We start from the raw sequence: 16,952 nt of genomic DNA, 5'->3' as shown, positions 1-16,952 counted from the left end.
AAACGTTGAAAAAAAAATTAAAAAAAAAAAAAAAAGAAAAAAGAAAACCATGAACAAAATGTGGAAATCACGGAAGTGGAAGCAACTAACACTGCCTGGAGGAATCAGAGGTAATTTCACAAGGGAGATGATAAGTAAGAATTATAAAGGATGGATGGAAATCTACAGGGTCAAAAAAGGCAGAAGACAAATCAGAGACAATAATATAAATTAAAACATGAAAGCATAAAATATGTTTTTTGAAGAACAAGGAAAAGCTGAATGTAGCTGAGGCACTGGTACCAGTGTGTGGTGGTAAGTGCAGGAGTGAGGCTTCAGGAGAAGGAAATGGAGCCTTATTAGGAAGGGCCTTTGAGGATTTGCTGCTTAAGCTAAAAAGTTTAGAAAACAATCTGAAATATTTAAAAGATCAGTGACCTGATCAGGTTTGTGTAAAAAGGAAAGCAAAATTCCTATGCTATTAAGTGTTACAGAGACTAACATAAAGCAGGCACTCAATTAGTGTTATTATTATTAATACTACAAAATACACGTAACAGTCACAAAAAGAATAATCACCTTATATCTTTGATAGTTGCCCGTTTCAGGGGGTCAACCTGCAGCATATGCATCAACAGAGTGCAAACAGAACGATTGAGATATTCTGGGATATAAAAAACACCCCCTCGGATCTTCTTAAATAACGTAGGTACATGCTCATCATCAAATGGAAGGGTGCCACAAAGGAGAGCATACAAGATAACACCACAGCTCCAGATATCAACTTCAGGACCTGCATACAATCTAAGAAAAAAGATGACAAAAACCTGAAATACAAGTACCACTTTTTCTCATCCTCGTGTATGCCGTTTCTTCATATACATATTACAGACTCAGTCTATACTGATTTGCAGGCCTTCAATGAGGACCATGGCCACACTCCCAACAGTCAATACTTGTTCCCGTAGAGAATTGGTCTGTGCAATTACTATTCAAGTTTTCCAAAAGAAAGCAGTATTTTTCTTTGTCACAAACTCACTTAACTTACTAATTGACTAATAAAAAAAAATAAAACAGGGGCGCCTGGGTGGCTCAGTTGAGCGACCGACTTCAGCTCAGGTCATGATCTCACGGTTTGTGAGTTCGAGCCCCACGTCGGGCTTTGTGCTGACAGCTCAGAGCCTGGAGCCTGCTTCTGATTCTGTGTCTCCCTCTCTCTCTGCCCCTCCTCCACTCATGCTCTGTCTGTCTCTGTCTCAGAAATAAATAAACATTAAAAAAAATTTTTTTTTAAATAAAACATACTATGGTTGAATTTTTATGGAAACATCAAAGTAGATAACCATAAACTTGAAAAAAACAATACTATAATGTATACGTTAAATCCTTTTATCATAAAACTACAATAAAGAAAATGCATATATAACAATTTTTATCCCTGAATGCATATTTTACAGAATATTTGAAACATTACAATGCCTAACTAGTCCTACAGCCATCTCTTTGACGGTACTTGTCCTGTATAACATTGTCCTGAGTATGACTTTCATTCCAATCACTTGTTAGATTAGCTCACAGGACTAAGGTTAGCTTTGTTACACATAACCTATGGCTGGAATATTAGTCCTTTCTTCTCTCACCTACATAAAAAATATTAAAATGCTCCTGATAGCACACTGACAAACTCAAAGCTAGGTCTGAGGTAACAAAGTAAATCTATGTTATTCCAATTAAAAGAATATAATCCACTTCAAAATGGTGCTGCCCATCATTTATATCATTTGCTGTACTGTCCAAAACTCCTATATCTGTTCCTTGCAATAATAACGTTTCTGTATTTTCTCTCAGAGAATTCTGTTAAGTTTTTAAACAGACACTGGTCACTGTAGAAAGTCTTCAGTTTATCACTGCAATCTGTATGAACATTTTTTCTATATACCAATGGGTAAGCTCCAATCTCTACTTGTACAGTTTAATTTCATGAAGTGACAATACTGTCCCCCCAAAACCTCACTGTTCTAAAAACAAAACATAAAATAATGGTCTATATAGTACCTTATTAAAAATATGTTAATTATTATTTAAGGACTGTCTGATAGGAATGCTTGAATATAGCAAATGCTCTTATCTGTACTTTATCAAAATAAAATCAATATTTCAGTCATTTTTTAATGGAAAAACTCCCTTAAATTTTTTTTTCAATAATTTCGCATCATCACAGACTCATGGAACTTTGAGAACAGACAGAACAAAAGCTCACCTAAGGGTTTTATGATCATCGATATACTTCTTATCTGTTCCTTCAACACTTTACTCTTTGCTTACATCTTTATTTTATACTCTCTTCTTTTCCTTGCAATGTCTCAGTGACTTACTTTACACCTCTGCACTCTGCACCCGGGAACCTAGGTGTTTTACATATTGCCAGCATATATAGGACCAGGGACACTAATATTGTCCTATCAAGAACTTAATGCTTGAATTCTTTTGTAAATGTTTCCAACAAACACAACACTTATTCTCTGTTATTACTATATCAGTAATACTATCAAAAATAGCTAGGAATAAAAATAATTATACCTGGAAAAAAGAAAAAATCATTAAATATACTCATAACAAAAACGAAACTGTTTAAAAAATTGTTTAATAAAACTATTCTCTCTTAAAGAATGGAAAAAAAGGACAATTTGTTCCTACTGTGTTAATCTTATCCTCTGAACAGAATATATCATAATTAAATGTTATTAAGATGAACAAAAGATTATGAAAAGTTTACTCTCCACCCATCTATTATTACCTGCCTGAGATGACTTCAGGTGCTGCATAATTGGGAGATCCACAACTAGTTCTCAGAAACTCACCATCCGACATCATATTAGACAATCCTGAAAATAAGAGTAACGTTTACTTCATGCTAGATATTTTTAAAAGTAGATATAAGTACAAGGGAAAATATCAAGTCTTTAATGTCCTATACATAGTTTTTTAATTATTAGAAAAAAAGTAGTGGAAAGCATTTGTTAGACTAGTAAAAAACATTCCAGCATACTTTAGCTCTAAAAGAAAAAGCACATCATGCATGATTCGAATTCCTTTTTCTAAATAAAAATCTTGATTCACCTGACAAATATGAGGTTGTTCTAAATTATATGAACTCTTCTAAACATAAAAGCAACAAAATATTATTTGCCCATTTCTACAGTTGAAAGAATGAAATGGAGCCTATTACTTTTTGTCCTATGCTTTCAAAGCCTTTAAAAATAAAATCTCTAAGTAGAAATCAGACAGGTTCTTATTTATAAAGATTATGTTCCAAAAGCTTTTAATTTGGAAAGCTTATATTCAACATAGAAAAAATAATCTACTGAACCAAAAATCTAACTGGACTATAATATTAAAGAGTTTTTTTTGATTTACAAAAGAGAAGGGGCACCTTTTAAAGTTTTTTTGGGGGGGGAAGGAGTCAACATAGCAGAGCTATAAGTAGGGGGACCCAAAGTTCCCTCGTCCTTCAAACACAGCAATACTGAGGCCAGAAGACGGAATTCCAAGAACCCAGGCTACAGAGTGACAGAAATATCTCTAGGGGCCCCCAGGGACAACTTGGTGGTCCATAGGTGTGTGACTGTCAATTGGGAGAGAGAAAATGGGTGGCATAGGCACAGAGGAGAGGGATCCCTTTCTCTGGAGAGACAAAAGGAAGAGAAAGAGAGGCTGTGGAAGTGTAGGGCTGTATTTGGACAAGAGAAAAACCACAGACCGGGGAATAGAAAAAACAGAGAAAGAACCAGTATCTAACACGATCCAGGGTTGCAGGTCTTTGTCCAGACTGGAGCCTGCCGCCCTGCATGCACGCCTGGGGAGGAGGGGAGCCAGACCCAGGCTTGGTAGCGAGCTCAGGGGTGCAGTCGGAGAGAGTAGCCCCCTCCCTTGAGTGCTGTGGGAAGAAGGTATATATCCACTCTAAAGACAAAAGAACCTGCAGACACCTGCCACCCAGGCCCGGAGCGGCACTACCCCAGAACTGGGGCTCACGGAGCAGGATCCTTTATGACATCAGGGACTGAATTTAGCCAAGTGCCTGGGAGGTACAGGAGATGGTGGAGTGGGACAAACTGGCCCTCTGTGTCTGCACGGCACTGTGTGGACAGCCTGAACAGACCAGTAGGAGACATTTGGTCTGGGGAGGAGAGACAGGGGTGTCCCCATTTTTCTCCCCATCGCCAACAAGGTTGGGCTTCAGGGAAGGGACAACGGACCCACAGTGCAGGCAGGACCTGCCTACACCAAACCATGCCCCTTCATGCCTGGTAAATGCATATCTACAGAAGCGAGACTGACACTGAAGCAGTGTTCCAGACCAGCACCGCAGTCACAGGTTCCAAGGCACCATCAGGTATCAGCACAGTGGTTTTGCATTTTCTGATTTGACTCTTGGTCAGTTCTTATTTTATATAAAATTTTTTTTCTTCATTCCTTTGATTACTTCTAATTCTGATTGGTTTATTTAAGCAGATAATTTTTAATCCATTCTTTTTACATCTCTTCTGTATCTCCTTTTTCTTTTTTTTTAAATGTTTGTTTGTTTGTTTGTTTATTTATTTTGAGAGACAGAAAAAGAGCAGGGGAGGGGCAGAGAGAGAGAGGGAGACAGAGAATCCCAAGTAGGCTCCACAGCTGTCAGCACAGAGCCCAATGCGGGGCTCAAACCCACGAACTGTGAGATCATGACCTGAGCCTAAGGCAGATGCTTAACCAATTGAGCCACCCAGGCGCCGCTGTATCACCTTCTCTATTTCTCTCTCCCTCTCCCTCTCTCCCTCTCTCCCTCTCTCCCTCCCTCTCTCCCTCTCTCTCTCTCTCTCTCTCTCTCTGGATTAAGCAGTATAGTTTCTCTGATTCTCTGCCTGGTCAATTTTCTGGTTGCTGTTCTTTTCTTTTTAACCACCTGTCATTTCTCTCTTTGTATGGGATAAGGCTTCTTCCACCACCACACCCATTTTTAAATTTTTTTCAGAGTTACTTCAATGAACAAATCAAAGCATGCCTAGTAGAAGGTCCAAACTACCATTACAGGTAGCGAGATAAAGCAACCAGAGTCACAACAACAGAGAGCATGCAACACACTCCAAAAACACCTCCTGAAGGGCCAGGTTCTGGACAGTGTACGACCACTTTTTAATATAATTGTGCTTGCAGGTGCAGGTCATATAACAAGCTATTAAAACACATAAAGGACAGAAAACTAGCCAAAATGATGAAACGGAAGAATTCTCCTCAAAAGAAATTCCAGGAAGAAATGACAGCTAGAGAATTGATCAAAACAGATATAAACAATATATCTGATCAAGCATTTTGAATAACAGTCATAAGATTAATAGCTAGACTTGAAAAGAGCATAGAAGACAGCAGAGAATCTACTGCTACAGAGATCAAAGAATTAAGAAACAGTCATGACGAATTGAGAAATGCTGCAGATGAGGTGCAAAATAAACGAGATGCAGTGACAGCAATAGAAGGTAAAATTAGGGAAAACGATGAAGCCAAGAAAAAGACAGATAAGAAAATGCTAGATCATGAGGGGAGAATTAGAGAACTATGCCATTCAATGAAACATAATATCTGTATCCTAGGAGTTCCAGCAGAAGAAGAGAGAAAGGGGCAGAAGGTTTACTTGAACAAATTATAGTGGAGAACTTCCCTAATCTGGGAAAGGAAGTGGACATCCAAATCCAGGAGGCAAAGAGAACTCCCTTCAGACTCAACAAGAATAGGTCTTCACCATGGCATATCATAATGAAACTGGCAAAAAAGAAAGATAAAGAGGGAATTCTGAAAGCAGCTAGGGACAAATGGGCCTTAACCTGTAAGAGGAGACACATAACAGTAGAGGCAGACCTGTTCCCTGAAACGTGGCAGGCCAGAAGAGAATGGCAGGAAATAATCAATGTGCTGAACAGGAAAAATATGCAGCCAAGAATCCTTTATCCAGCAAGGCTGTCATTCAGAATGGAAGGAGAGATAAAGGTTTTCCCAGACAGACAAAAGCTGAAGGAGTTCATAACCACTAAACCAGCCCTGCAAGAGATCCTAAGGAGGACCCTGTGAGTGGAAAGCAGAGAGATATCACCACAAGCATAAAACCTACAGATAACACAATGACACTAAATTCATATCTTTCAGTAAGAACTCTGAATGTAAATGGACTACATGCCCTAGTCAAAAGACAGAGGATATCAGAATGGATTAAAAACAAGATCTATCTATACGCTGTCTAAAAGAGACTCATTTTAGACCTAAGGACACCTTCAGATTGAAAGTGAGGGAATGGAGAACCTCTATCATGCTACTGGAAGTCAAAATAAAGCTGCAGTAGTCATACTGATATCAAACAAACTAGATTTTAAACTAAAAGCTGTAACAAGATGAAGAAGGAAACTGTATTGTAAATATGGGGTCTATCCATCAAGAAGAGCTAACAATTATAAATGTTTATGTCCCCAACACACAGGTTCCCAAATATAGCAATCAATCACAAACGTAAGCAACCTTATTGGTAAGAATATGGTAATTGCAGGAGACTTTAATACTTCATTTATAGCAATGGACAGATCATCTAGGCAGAAAATCAATAAATGAACAATGGCCTTGAATGATACATTGGACCAGATGGACTTGACAGATATATTCAGAATTTTTCATCCAAAAGCAGCAGAATACACATTCATCTCAAGTGCACATGGAACATTCTCCAAGACAGAACAGTTACCGGGTCACAAAACAGCCCTCAATAAACATAAAAGAACTGAGATCATACCATGCATATTTTCAGATCACAACACTATGAAACTTGAAATCAACAACAAGAAAAAGTTTGGAAAGCCTCCAAAGGCATGGAGGTTAAAGAACATCCTACTGAAGAATAAATGGGTCTGGGAATGCAAGCTGGTGCAGCCACTCTGGAAAACAGTTTGGAGGCCCCTCAAAAAATTAAAAATAGAACTACCCTATGACCTAGCAATTGCACTACTAGGTAATTATCCAAAGGATACAGGTGTGCTGTTTCAAAGGGACACATGCACCCCAATGTTTACAGCAACACTATCAATAATAGCCAAAGTATGGAAAGAGCCCAAATGTCCATTGATGGATGAATGGATAAAGAAGATGCTGTGTGTGTGTGTGTGTGTGTGTGTGTGTGTGTGTGTGTGTGTAATGGAGTATTGATCGGTAATAAAAAAGAATGAAATCTTGCCATTTGCAACTACGTGGATGGAACTGGAGGGTATTATGCTAAGTGAAATTAGTCAGAGAAAGACAAATATAATATGACTCACTCATATGAGGACTTTAAGACACAGATGAACATAAGGGAAGGGAAGGAAAAATAATATAAAAACAAGGAGGGGGACAAAACATGAGACTCTTAAATATGGAGAACAAACAGAGGGTTATTGGAGGGGTTGTAGGAGGGGGGATGAGCTAAATGGGTAAGGGGCATTAAGGAATCTACTCCTGAAATCATTGTTGCACTATATGCTAACTAATTTGGATGTAAATTTAAAAAAATAAAATTTAAGTAAATAAATAGGAAAAAAAAAGAATGAGTCAACCAGACAATTAAAGAAGAAATTTAAAAATACATGGAAGGAAATGAAAATGAAAACACAACAGTCCAAACCTTCTGAGATGCAGCAAAGGCAGTCATTAAGAGGAAAATACACTGCAATTTGGCCTATCTCAAGAAACAAGAAAATTCCAAATACAAACACCTAATTGCTCACCTAAAGGAACTAGAAGCAGAAGAGCAAAGAAACCCCAAAGCCAGTAGAAGAAGAGAAATAATAAAGATTAGAGCAGAAATAAACAATACAGAATCCAAAAAAAAAGAGAACAGATAAATGAATCTAAGAGTTGGTTTTTTGAAAAAATAAACCAAATTGATAAACCCCTAGCCAGACTTCTTAAAAAGAGAGAAGACCCAAATAGATAAAATCATGAATGAAAAAGGACAGATCACAACCAACACCACAGAAATACATACAACTATTAGAGAATACTATTAAAAATTATATGCCAACAAATTGGACAACCTGGAAAAAATGGACAAATTTCTAGACACCCCCACACTACCAAAATTCAAACATGAAGAAACAGAAAATTTGAACAGACCCAAATCAGCAAAGAAATTGAATCAGTTATCAAAAATCTCCCAACAGGGGTGCCTGGGTGGCTCAGTTGGTTAAGCATCTGACTTCAGACTAGGTCATGATCTCGTTGTTCCCAAGTTTGAGCCCCACGTTGGGCTCTGTGCTGACAGCTCAGAGCCTAGAGCCTGTTTCAGATTCTGTGTGTGTGTGTGTCTCTCTCTTTCTGCCCCTCTCCCACTTGTGCGCGATTCTCTCTCTCAAAACCAAATAAAGCATTTAAAAAAAAAAAAAATCTCCCAACAAGTAAGAGTCCTGGACCAGATGGCTTTCCTGGGGAATGCTACCAGACATTTATTTTTTAAAAAAAAATTTTTTTTTTCAACATTTATTTTGGGACAGAGAGAGACAGAGCATGAACGGGGGAGGGGCAGAGAGAGAGGGACACACAGAATCGGAAACAGGCTCCAGGCTCTGAGCCATCAGCCCAGAGCCTGACGCGGGGCTCGAACTCACGGACCGCAAGATCATGACCTGGCTGAAGTCAGAGGCTCAACCGACTGCGCCACCCAGGCGCCCTGCTACCAGACATTTAAAGCAGAGTTAATACCTATCCTTCTCAAGCTGTTCCAAAAAATAGAAATGAAAGGAAAACTTCTGGACTCATTCTACGAAGCCAGCATTACTTTGATTCCCGAACCAGAGAGAGACCCCACGAAAAAGGAGAATTACAGGCCAATATCCCTGATGAACATGGATGTAAAAATTCTCAACAAGACACTAGCAAATCGAATTCAATAGTCTATTAAAAGAATTATTTGCCATGATCAAGTGGAATTCATTTCTGGGCTGCAGGGCTAGTTCAATATTTGCAAATCAGTGTGATACATCACATTAATAGAAGAAAGGATAAGAACCACATGATCTCAATAGATGCAGAAAAAACATCTGACAAAATACAGCATCCTTTCATAACAAAAACTCGCAAGAAAGTCGGGATAAAATTAACATACGTTAACATCATAAAAGCCATATATGAAAAGTCCACAGCTAGTATCATCCTCAAGGGGGAAAAACTGAGAGCTTTCCCCCTGAGATCAGGAACATGACAGGGATGTCCACTCTCACCGCTGTTATTTAACATAGTGTTGGAAGTCCTAGCCTTAGCAATCAGACAACAAAATGAAATAAAAGGCATCTGAATTGGCAAAGAAGTCAAACTTTCACTTTTCACAGATGACATGATACTCTACATGGAAAATCCAAAAGACTCCATCAAAAAGCTGCTAGAATTGATACATGAATTCAGCAAAGTCACAGGATACAAAATCAACGTACAGAAATCAGTTGCATTTCTATACACCAATAATGAAGTAACAGAAAGAGAAATCAAAAAGTTGATCCCATTTACAATTGCACCAAGAACCATAAAACACTTGGGAATAAATCTAACCAAAGATGTAAAAGATCTGTATGTTAAAAACTATATAAAACTTACGAACGAAATTCGAGAAGACACAAAGAAATGGAAGAACATTCCATGCTCACGAATTAGAAGAACAAATACTGTTAAAATGTCAATACTACCCAAAGCAATCTACACATTCAATGCAACCCTAATCAAAATTACACTGGTACTTCTTCTCAGAACTAGAACAAATAATCCTAAAATTTGTATGGAACCACAAAAGACCCTGAATGGCCAAAGTAACGTGTAAAAAGAAAACCAAAGCAGGAAGCATCACAATCCCAGACTTTAGCCTCTAGCACACAAAGCTGTAATCATCAAGACAGTATGGGTTTGGCACAAAAAGAGATACATAGACCAATGGAATAGAGAACCCAGAAGTGGACCCACAAATGTATGGCCAACTAATCTTTGACAAAGCAGGGAAGAGTATCCAATGGAAAAAAGACCGTCTCCAGCAAACAGTGGTGGAAGAACTAGAGAGCAACATGCAGAAGAATGAAACTGCACCATGTTCTTACACTATGCACAAAAATAAACTCAAAATGAATGAAAGACCTAAATGTGAGACAGGAAACCATCAAACCCTACAGGAGAAAACAGGCAACAACCTCTGACCTCAGCCGCAGCAAATTCTTACTCGACATGTCTCTGAAGGCAAGGGAAATAAAAGCAAAAATGAACTACTGGGACCTCATCAAGATAAAAATCTTCTGCACTGCAAAGGAAATAATCAACAAAACTAAAAGGCAACTGACGGAATGGGAAAAGTTATTTGCAAATGACTTATCAGATATCAGATAAAGGGTTAGTATCCAAAACCTATAAAGAACTTACAAAACTTAACACCCAAAAAACAAATAATCCAGTGAAGAAACAGGCAGAAGTCATGAATGGGTATTTTCCAAAGAAGACACTCAGATGGACAACAGACACATGAAAAGATGCTCAATGTCACTCATCATCAGGGCAATACATATCAAAACCACACTGAGATACCACCTCACATTGGTCAGAGTGACTAAAATTAACAACTCCATCAACAACAGATGTTGGCAAGGATGTGGAGAAATGGGAACCTTCTTGCACTGTTGGTGGGAATGCAAAGTGGTGCAGCCACTCTGGAAAACAGGGTGGAGGTTCCTCAAAAAATTAAAAATAGATCTACCCTATGACCCAGCAATACCACTGCTAGGAATTTAGCCAAGGGATACAGGAGTGCTGATTCATAGGGGCACATATACCCAAATGTTTATAGCAGCGTTTTGAACAATAGCCAAATTACAGAAAGAACCCACATGTCCATTAACTGATGAATGGATAAAGAAGATGGACTACTACTTGGCAATGAGAAAGAATTAAATCTTTCCATTTGCAACAACATGAATGGAACTAGAGGGTATTATGCTAAGTGAAATAAGTCAGTCAAAGAAAGACAGGTATCATATATTTTCACTCTTATGTAGAATTTGAGAAACTTAACGGAGGACCGTGGGGAAGGGGAAAAAATAAGTTTCAAACAGAGAGGAAAGCAAACTATAAGAGACCCTTAAATACAGAGAACAAACTGGGGGTTGCTGGGGCGGGGGGAGAGGGAAAAATGAGTGAAGAAAACTGAGGAGGGCACTTGTTGGGATGAGCACCGGGTGTTGTATGTAAGAAATGAATCATGGGAATCTACTCCTGAAGCCAAGAGTATACTGTATACACCGTATGTTAGCTAACTTGACAATAAATTGTGAAGAAATAAATTTTTTTGATTTTAAAAAGAAAAGAAAGTGAAACAGGGAAACTAGTTTCCTTGTTTAAAAAATTTTTTTAATGTTTATTTATTTCTGGGGGGGAGGGGCAGAGAGAAGGGCGGGGGACAGAGGATCTGAAATGAGTTCTATGCCAACAGCACAGAGCCTGATGTGGGGTTCGAACTCATGAACTGTGAGATCATGACCTGAACTGAAGTAGGACACTTAACCAATTGAGCCACTCGGGTGCCCCAAAAGGGGCCTGCCCAAGTTTCCTAGTTTTTAAAGATTATACAAGATTATACAATATTGTTATTATTATATATTAATACATAATTATATGTTAATATATAATTATAATAATATTATAATTATTATATTATATATTATTATATAACAATTATCACTATTAAATATATACAAAATTATTACAAAAATTATAAATAAGCACTGCTGAACTCTGGTACCTTTCTATCTTTCTGTAATCTCTCACCTCCTAATATTTTTGCCAAACTCTCTACTATGGTACTCTTTCCAGGTTTGTTTACCCCAGAAAGTGTTCGGTGCCTTAAATTTACATTTCACCTTTTTGTTTACTCTTGACCAAAACTCCTATTCTTTTAGCAAGTTGTTAGATTTTACCCTTGATCAATTCAGAAAGACTTTAAGTCTCCAAAGCTGCATGTAAATTTTCACTACCCCTCTTGAAGTACATTCATCAAAGGAAGTTTCCACATTTTCATTAGATTTTCAAAGGAGTTTGTGACCCCCACAAAAATAACAGTTAAGAATTCCTTTAGAAGGAAATGCAGATTAAATGGATTTACCTTGAAGCTAGCCCTAACTTCTCTGGAAGTATTTGCATTTTAAAAAACTGTTTAGATGAATACAATAAGGTAGCCTGGAGACTGCGCAACTAATCCCTTTTCATGGTATAGGATTTGCAAAGTTGAACCTGCAAATTCGTACCTTTAACACTTGCTACTGACACATTTTTAAAAGGCAACCAGTACATTTCTGAACAACCTTGGAGTTACATACCAAAATCCGCTATCTTGGCATTCATGTCAGCATCCAACAGCACATTCTCTGGTTTCAGGTCTCGATGAACTACCATATGCCTATGACAGTAATCCACAGCTGACAGAATCTGCTGAAAGAGGCGCCTTGCTTCCACCTCTGCAACCTAGCAAGTATAACAGAAGCTGCACTAAGAATATTTAGGACATCTTCACAGCAAGAGTTTCAGTTTTATAATCAACCCAAACGGAACTGTGTAAGCTAATTAGAACCGGGTCAGAATTTTCAACAAATCAGATAAACAAACCAAAAACTTGCATTAAAGGTCAACACGTTAATCAACAAGGTTCTTCTGTGCTGCTAGGAAGATTTGATTTTCAATTAATATCACTAAATGTGCACAATGTTTTAGGCAATCAACAAACATAATGTAAAACAGAACTTCTATGAAAGTGCTCCGAAAAGAAAATAATTGAAGCTTCAACATGTTACACAACAGATTTTTCATTCTGAAAACACAAATATCATGTTGGCAACTAAGTGGAACATGTTCCCTAAAATCAGTAATTCAAAAGGTGTTTTTTAAGATTTTATTTTTAAGTAATCTCTACATCCAATGTGGAGCTTGAACGTACAACCCCAAGATCAAAAGTCACATGCTGCACTCACTGAGCCAGGAAGGAGCCCCTTGAAATGTATATTTTTAAGAAAGAAAATATGTCTACTATTCTGTATCTTTAGCTGGGCTTTATTACAGAAGCAACCCTGACTTTGTAGGTATCTTTGTGGTTTACTATTTCCTACTATCCTCTTTCTTAGCTTAGGGGTTTATCGTACTAGATAATAAGTTACTCACCCGTCCATGTTTACAGATGTAGTCAAATAATTCACCGCCAGACACATATTCCATTACCATAAAAAAATCTGTTGGAGTGCTGATCACCTGGTATCTTTTTTGTAAATAAAAAGAATCATAAAAAAATGTTAGTTTAATTTAAAAAATCAAGCTAGTATATTATTGCTACAATTTTATATTCCAGTGCTTTACAATATTTTAAGATGGCAACAAATTATCAAAACAATCACAGAGCTATAAACATAGCTTTACAAAAGTCTCTCCTTTCTGAGGCTTAAGGACTTTTCTTCAGATCCTCCCTTTCGTGTTTACAAATTCTTTGAAATCCGTCATTCTTGAAAAAGTAAGCATTAATTTCTCCATTTAAACAAATTTTTTTATAGTCTAGAGATCAAGTATCATATTGAAACATAAATTAAAAATACTCTTGTTAAGGTTAAATGATACAAGAGATTTAATCAGCAAAATGCAGAAAGTGGACAAATAACCATTTCTTCAACAAATAAAATGTGAGAAAAGAAAAAGGGAGGGGGGAGCTATAGGTTAAAAGTAAATCAAGGGGCGCCTGAGCGGCTCAGTCAGTTAAGCATCTGACTCCTGATTTCGGCTCAGGTCATGATCTATCATGGTTCATGAGATTGAGCCCCACACTGGGCTCCACACTTAGAGAGCGGAGGCTGTTTGGAATTCTCTTTCTCTCTTTCTGCCCACCCTGCCCTGATCTCTCTCCCTCCGTCTCTCTCTCTCTCTCAAAATAAAATAAACTTTAAAAAAAAAAATTTATGAAACAAAGTCTGAATACTGACTGGGTAGTTGATAATATTGTTAATCACTTTAATTTTTTAGGTGTTATAATGATTTATGCTTGTGTTTTTTAAAGAGTCTATATTCCAGAGCAGATAGTGAAAAGTTTAGAGATTAAAAACATAATATTTTGGGATTTACTTCAAAATAATTTGGGGTGGGAGAAGTGGAAAGAAGCAGATAAAACAGTACACTGGCAATCATTGAAGCCAAATGATGGATACATGAGGCTTTATCACTTTACTTTTGTATACATCAAAAACGTTCCATAGTAAAAAATTAAACAGACATATATATGAATGCGTGTTTATATATATATTTCTTAAATTGACTTCTCGGCAAAGCTGGGAACATTAAAAAAATAAGAATCTTAGCTCTACTTGAAAAAAATTTCATAAAAGACTTCTCCCCATATACACAATTTTAACAAAGTTTTGAAAACAAGTTAAATACAATTATTAAAGTTTTAACTTTGTTTATAAAGGATTATCTATAATCTGATTGTGAGCAATATGTAATTTCTACTGAGTTACTATTTAGGGCCACTAAGTATAGCTGTGTAGTTTTTGCATGGCTTCCAGGCACCCAAAGAAGACACAAGTAGGAGTTGAAAAGTAGCCCAGATACTACCCTGTTCAATGTGTCAGAAGCAGGAGACCCCTTCGGTAAATTCGTCCACCCAGATAGAGTACTTTTTACTAATGTGCATGAAAGCAAGTATGTGCTACATGGTGGCTCTGGTTATTATTCCCCATTAAAAAGGAAAGGAAAATGGCCCGGTAGTTGGTCATGTAACCACATACTATGTATTTTAAGAAAAGATACATCATGTGTAAACTAAACATTTGAAAAAAGTAAAATATTAAAGCTACAGTATAAAAATGATTATAGATCTTCAAAAAAATATTCCTAATAGCAATCTTTAGTCTTTTGGATGAAAAATGACACAGTAACCACTTTATATAAAATAAACTAACACCACTGAAGAATAAAGTTAAGATTACTTCCAAAGAACTATGAAAAGAGAATTTTACCTGAGAACTCCAGAAGAAATGGTTCTGTAAGAGCAATCTTACCAGGCACCAAACTCTAATTGAATAAAATGAATAGTGTGAAGCAGGAGCACCTAGTCAACTCACTGCCGGCTAATCTGGTTTATTAACAGAATTCTCTATCACTTTTCTGCTCTGTTACATCCTTGGGGCATAACAGAAAAAAAAGTGATGAAATTCTAATAAACTTAGCTGCTGATTCTTCCACGTATATCACAGGTCTTCAGTGGATACTGTTGGATTGAACTATTTCATGAAACCTCTAACTCCAAAGTAGCCACGGTGCACATTAAAGGCCAATCTAGAGCGACGAAAACCACAGCCAACATTACTAATAAGCACTTATACCGTGTGCCAGACACTGAGCTATTCAATTGTGACATTTACTATTTGCTGCAAATCTACATGTATTGCACTCGGTGAGATCAACGGCTCCTGTCTCTAGTTGTGGAGCCTACACTCACTGAGGAAGACAGACATCAGACAAGTACTCTTTTCAAAACATGAATCTGTTCTTCAGTAGCCTCCTAATTAAAATCCTCAGGGAGTTCCCAGTGCTCTTAGGTGCTGAGTGAATCAGGCCCCCGCCTGTGTCTACACTGTCTCATCTTTGATTCCTACCACTAGAGGGCACTATTTCTTCCATTCGTTCATTCGTGCTGCACTTGCTCCTGCCTCAGCATCTGTCTAAGCAGTGCCTACTAACGTGAGTCCTGTACCATGACCTGTACCCGGACCTGTAACTGGCCACCAGTCAGCCTTTATATCTCCGCTTAAGCAGAGAAGGTCACTCCGTAAGCCCAGGTCACCCTTTCTGCTCTCACAGAGCACTCCCTTCCCTTCAGGGCTTGTACCTCAGCTGGTGATCTATACAGTGATTGAGTGTGCACCTAGTGAAGTATCTGTAACAAAGCAGTCATTTAAATAAGTAAATAAATAAATTAGCACTTTTATAATAATAATTGTGACCAGCTTGGAGCCAAAACCAGAATAATTAGGGCAACATTACAACAAAAATTCAATGAATAAAATTTCAGTTAACTAGAATGAAGTCAAGACAAGAAGAAACATGATTTTTAAAAGAGAAATCCTAAGAAAACAGTTTCTTTTTTTTCCTTAATTTTTTTTAACGTTTAGTTATTTTTGAGACAGAGACAGAGCATGAACAGGGGAGGGGTAGAGAGAGAGGGAGACACAGAATCTGAAAGGGGCTCCAGGCTCTGAGCTGTCAGCACAGAGCCTGACGCGGGGCTTGAACTCACGGACCATGAGATCATGACCTGAGCCGAAGTCGGACGCTTGACTGAGCCACCCAGGCGCCCCTAAGAAAACAGTTTCATAGTGGGACTTAGGGAAAAAGGCAAATTCCAGGATTATGTTCGTAAACCTAGCCAGAGTAAGCTAAATTTTTGTGCCTTCCAAAATAATACCACATTGAAGCATTATAAGAATTTCAATCATGAAACTCATTCATATCATTTTCTTTTTTTTTTCCACGTTTTTTTTTTTTATTTTTTTTTTATTTTTGGGACAGAGAGAGACAGAGCATGAACGGGGGAGGGGCAGAGAGAGAGGGACACACAGAATCGGAAACAGGCTCCAGGCTCTGAGCCATCAGCCCAGAGCCCGACGCGGGGCTCGAACTCACGGACCGCGAGATGGTGACCTGGCTGAAGTCGGACGCTTAACCGACTGCGCCACCCAGGCGCCCCTCATATCATTTTCTTAATACAACAGAAAAGTAAACTAACATGCTTTAGAAACATTTTTCAGAAAAAGTATAATTAGGCAAAAAAATTCCAGTATCCCCCAAAACCTCAAGCATTCTCCAGCTGACCAAGTTATATGCATTTTTAACCACTATCCATTTAAATAGCATACAGA

General features: G+C 37.8%; 1 protein-coding gene across 2 annotated transcripts in view; it reads right to left on the bottom strand.

Annotated features, from left to right (window-relative positions):
* Positions 1-16,952, bottom strand: part of PRKAA2 (protein kinase AMP-activated catalytic subunit alpha 2) — a 45,502-nt gene that overhangs the window by 16,962 nt on the left and 11,588 nt on the right. The window contains exons 1-5 of one of the 2 annotated variants that reach the window (XM_040470373.1): positions 15,051-15,478; positions 13,213-13,306; positions 12,378-12,522; positions 2,777-2,864; positions 559-783 (exon numbers count right to left, since the gene is read on the bottom strand). In XM_040470373.1, coding sequence (XP_040326307.1) covers positions 559-783; positions 2,777-2,864; positions 12,378-12,522; positions 13,213-13,272 — 518 coding nt within the window. In that variant the 5' untranslated portion in view covers positions 13,273-13,306; positions 15,051-15,478. Of the gene's footprint in view, positions 1-558; positions 784-2,776; positions 2,865-12,377; positions 12,523-13,212; positions 13,307-15,050; positions 15,479-16,952 lie in introns of those variants that run through there. The other variant, XM_040470372.1, reaches the window with a different exon arrangement.

This window comes from Herpailurus yagouaroundi, unplaced genomic scaffold (assembly GCF_014898765.1).
Source record: "Herpailurus yagouaroundi ecotype Mexico unplaced genomic scaffold, PumYag 77, whole genome shotgun sequence".
NCBI classification, from domain to species: Eukaryota; Metazoa; Chordata; class Mammalia; order Carnivora; family Felidae; genus Herpailurus; species Herpailurus yagouaroundi.
This window is presented reverse-complemented; position numbering and strand designations above follow the sequence as displayed.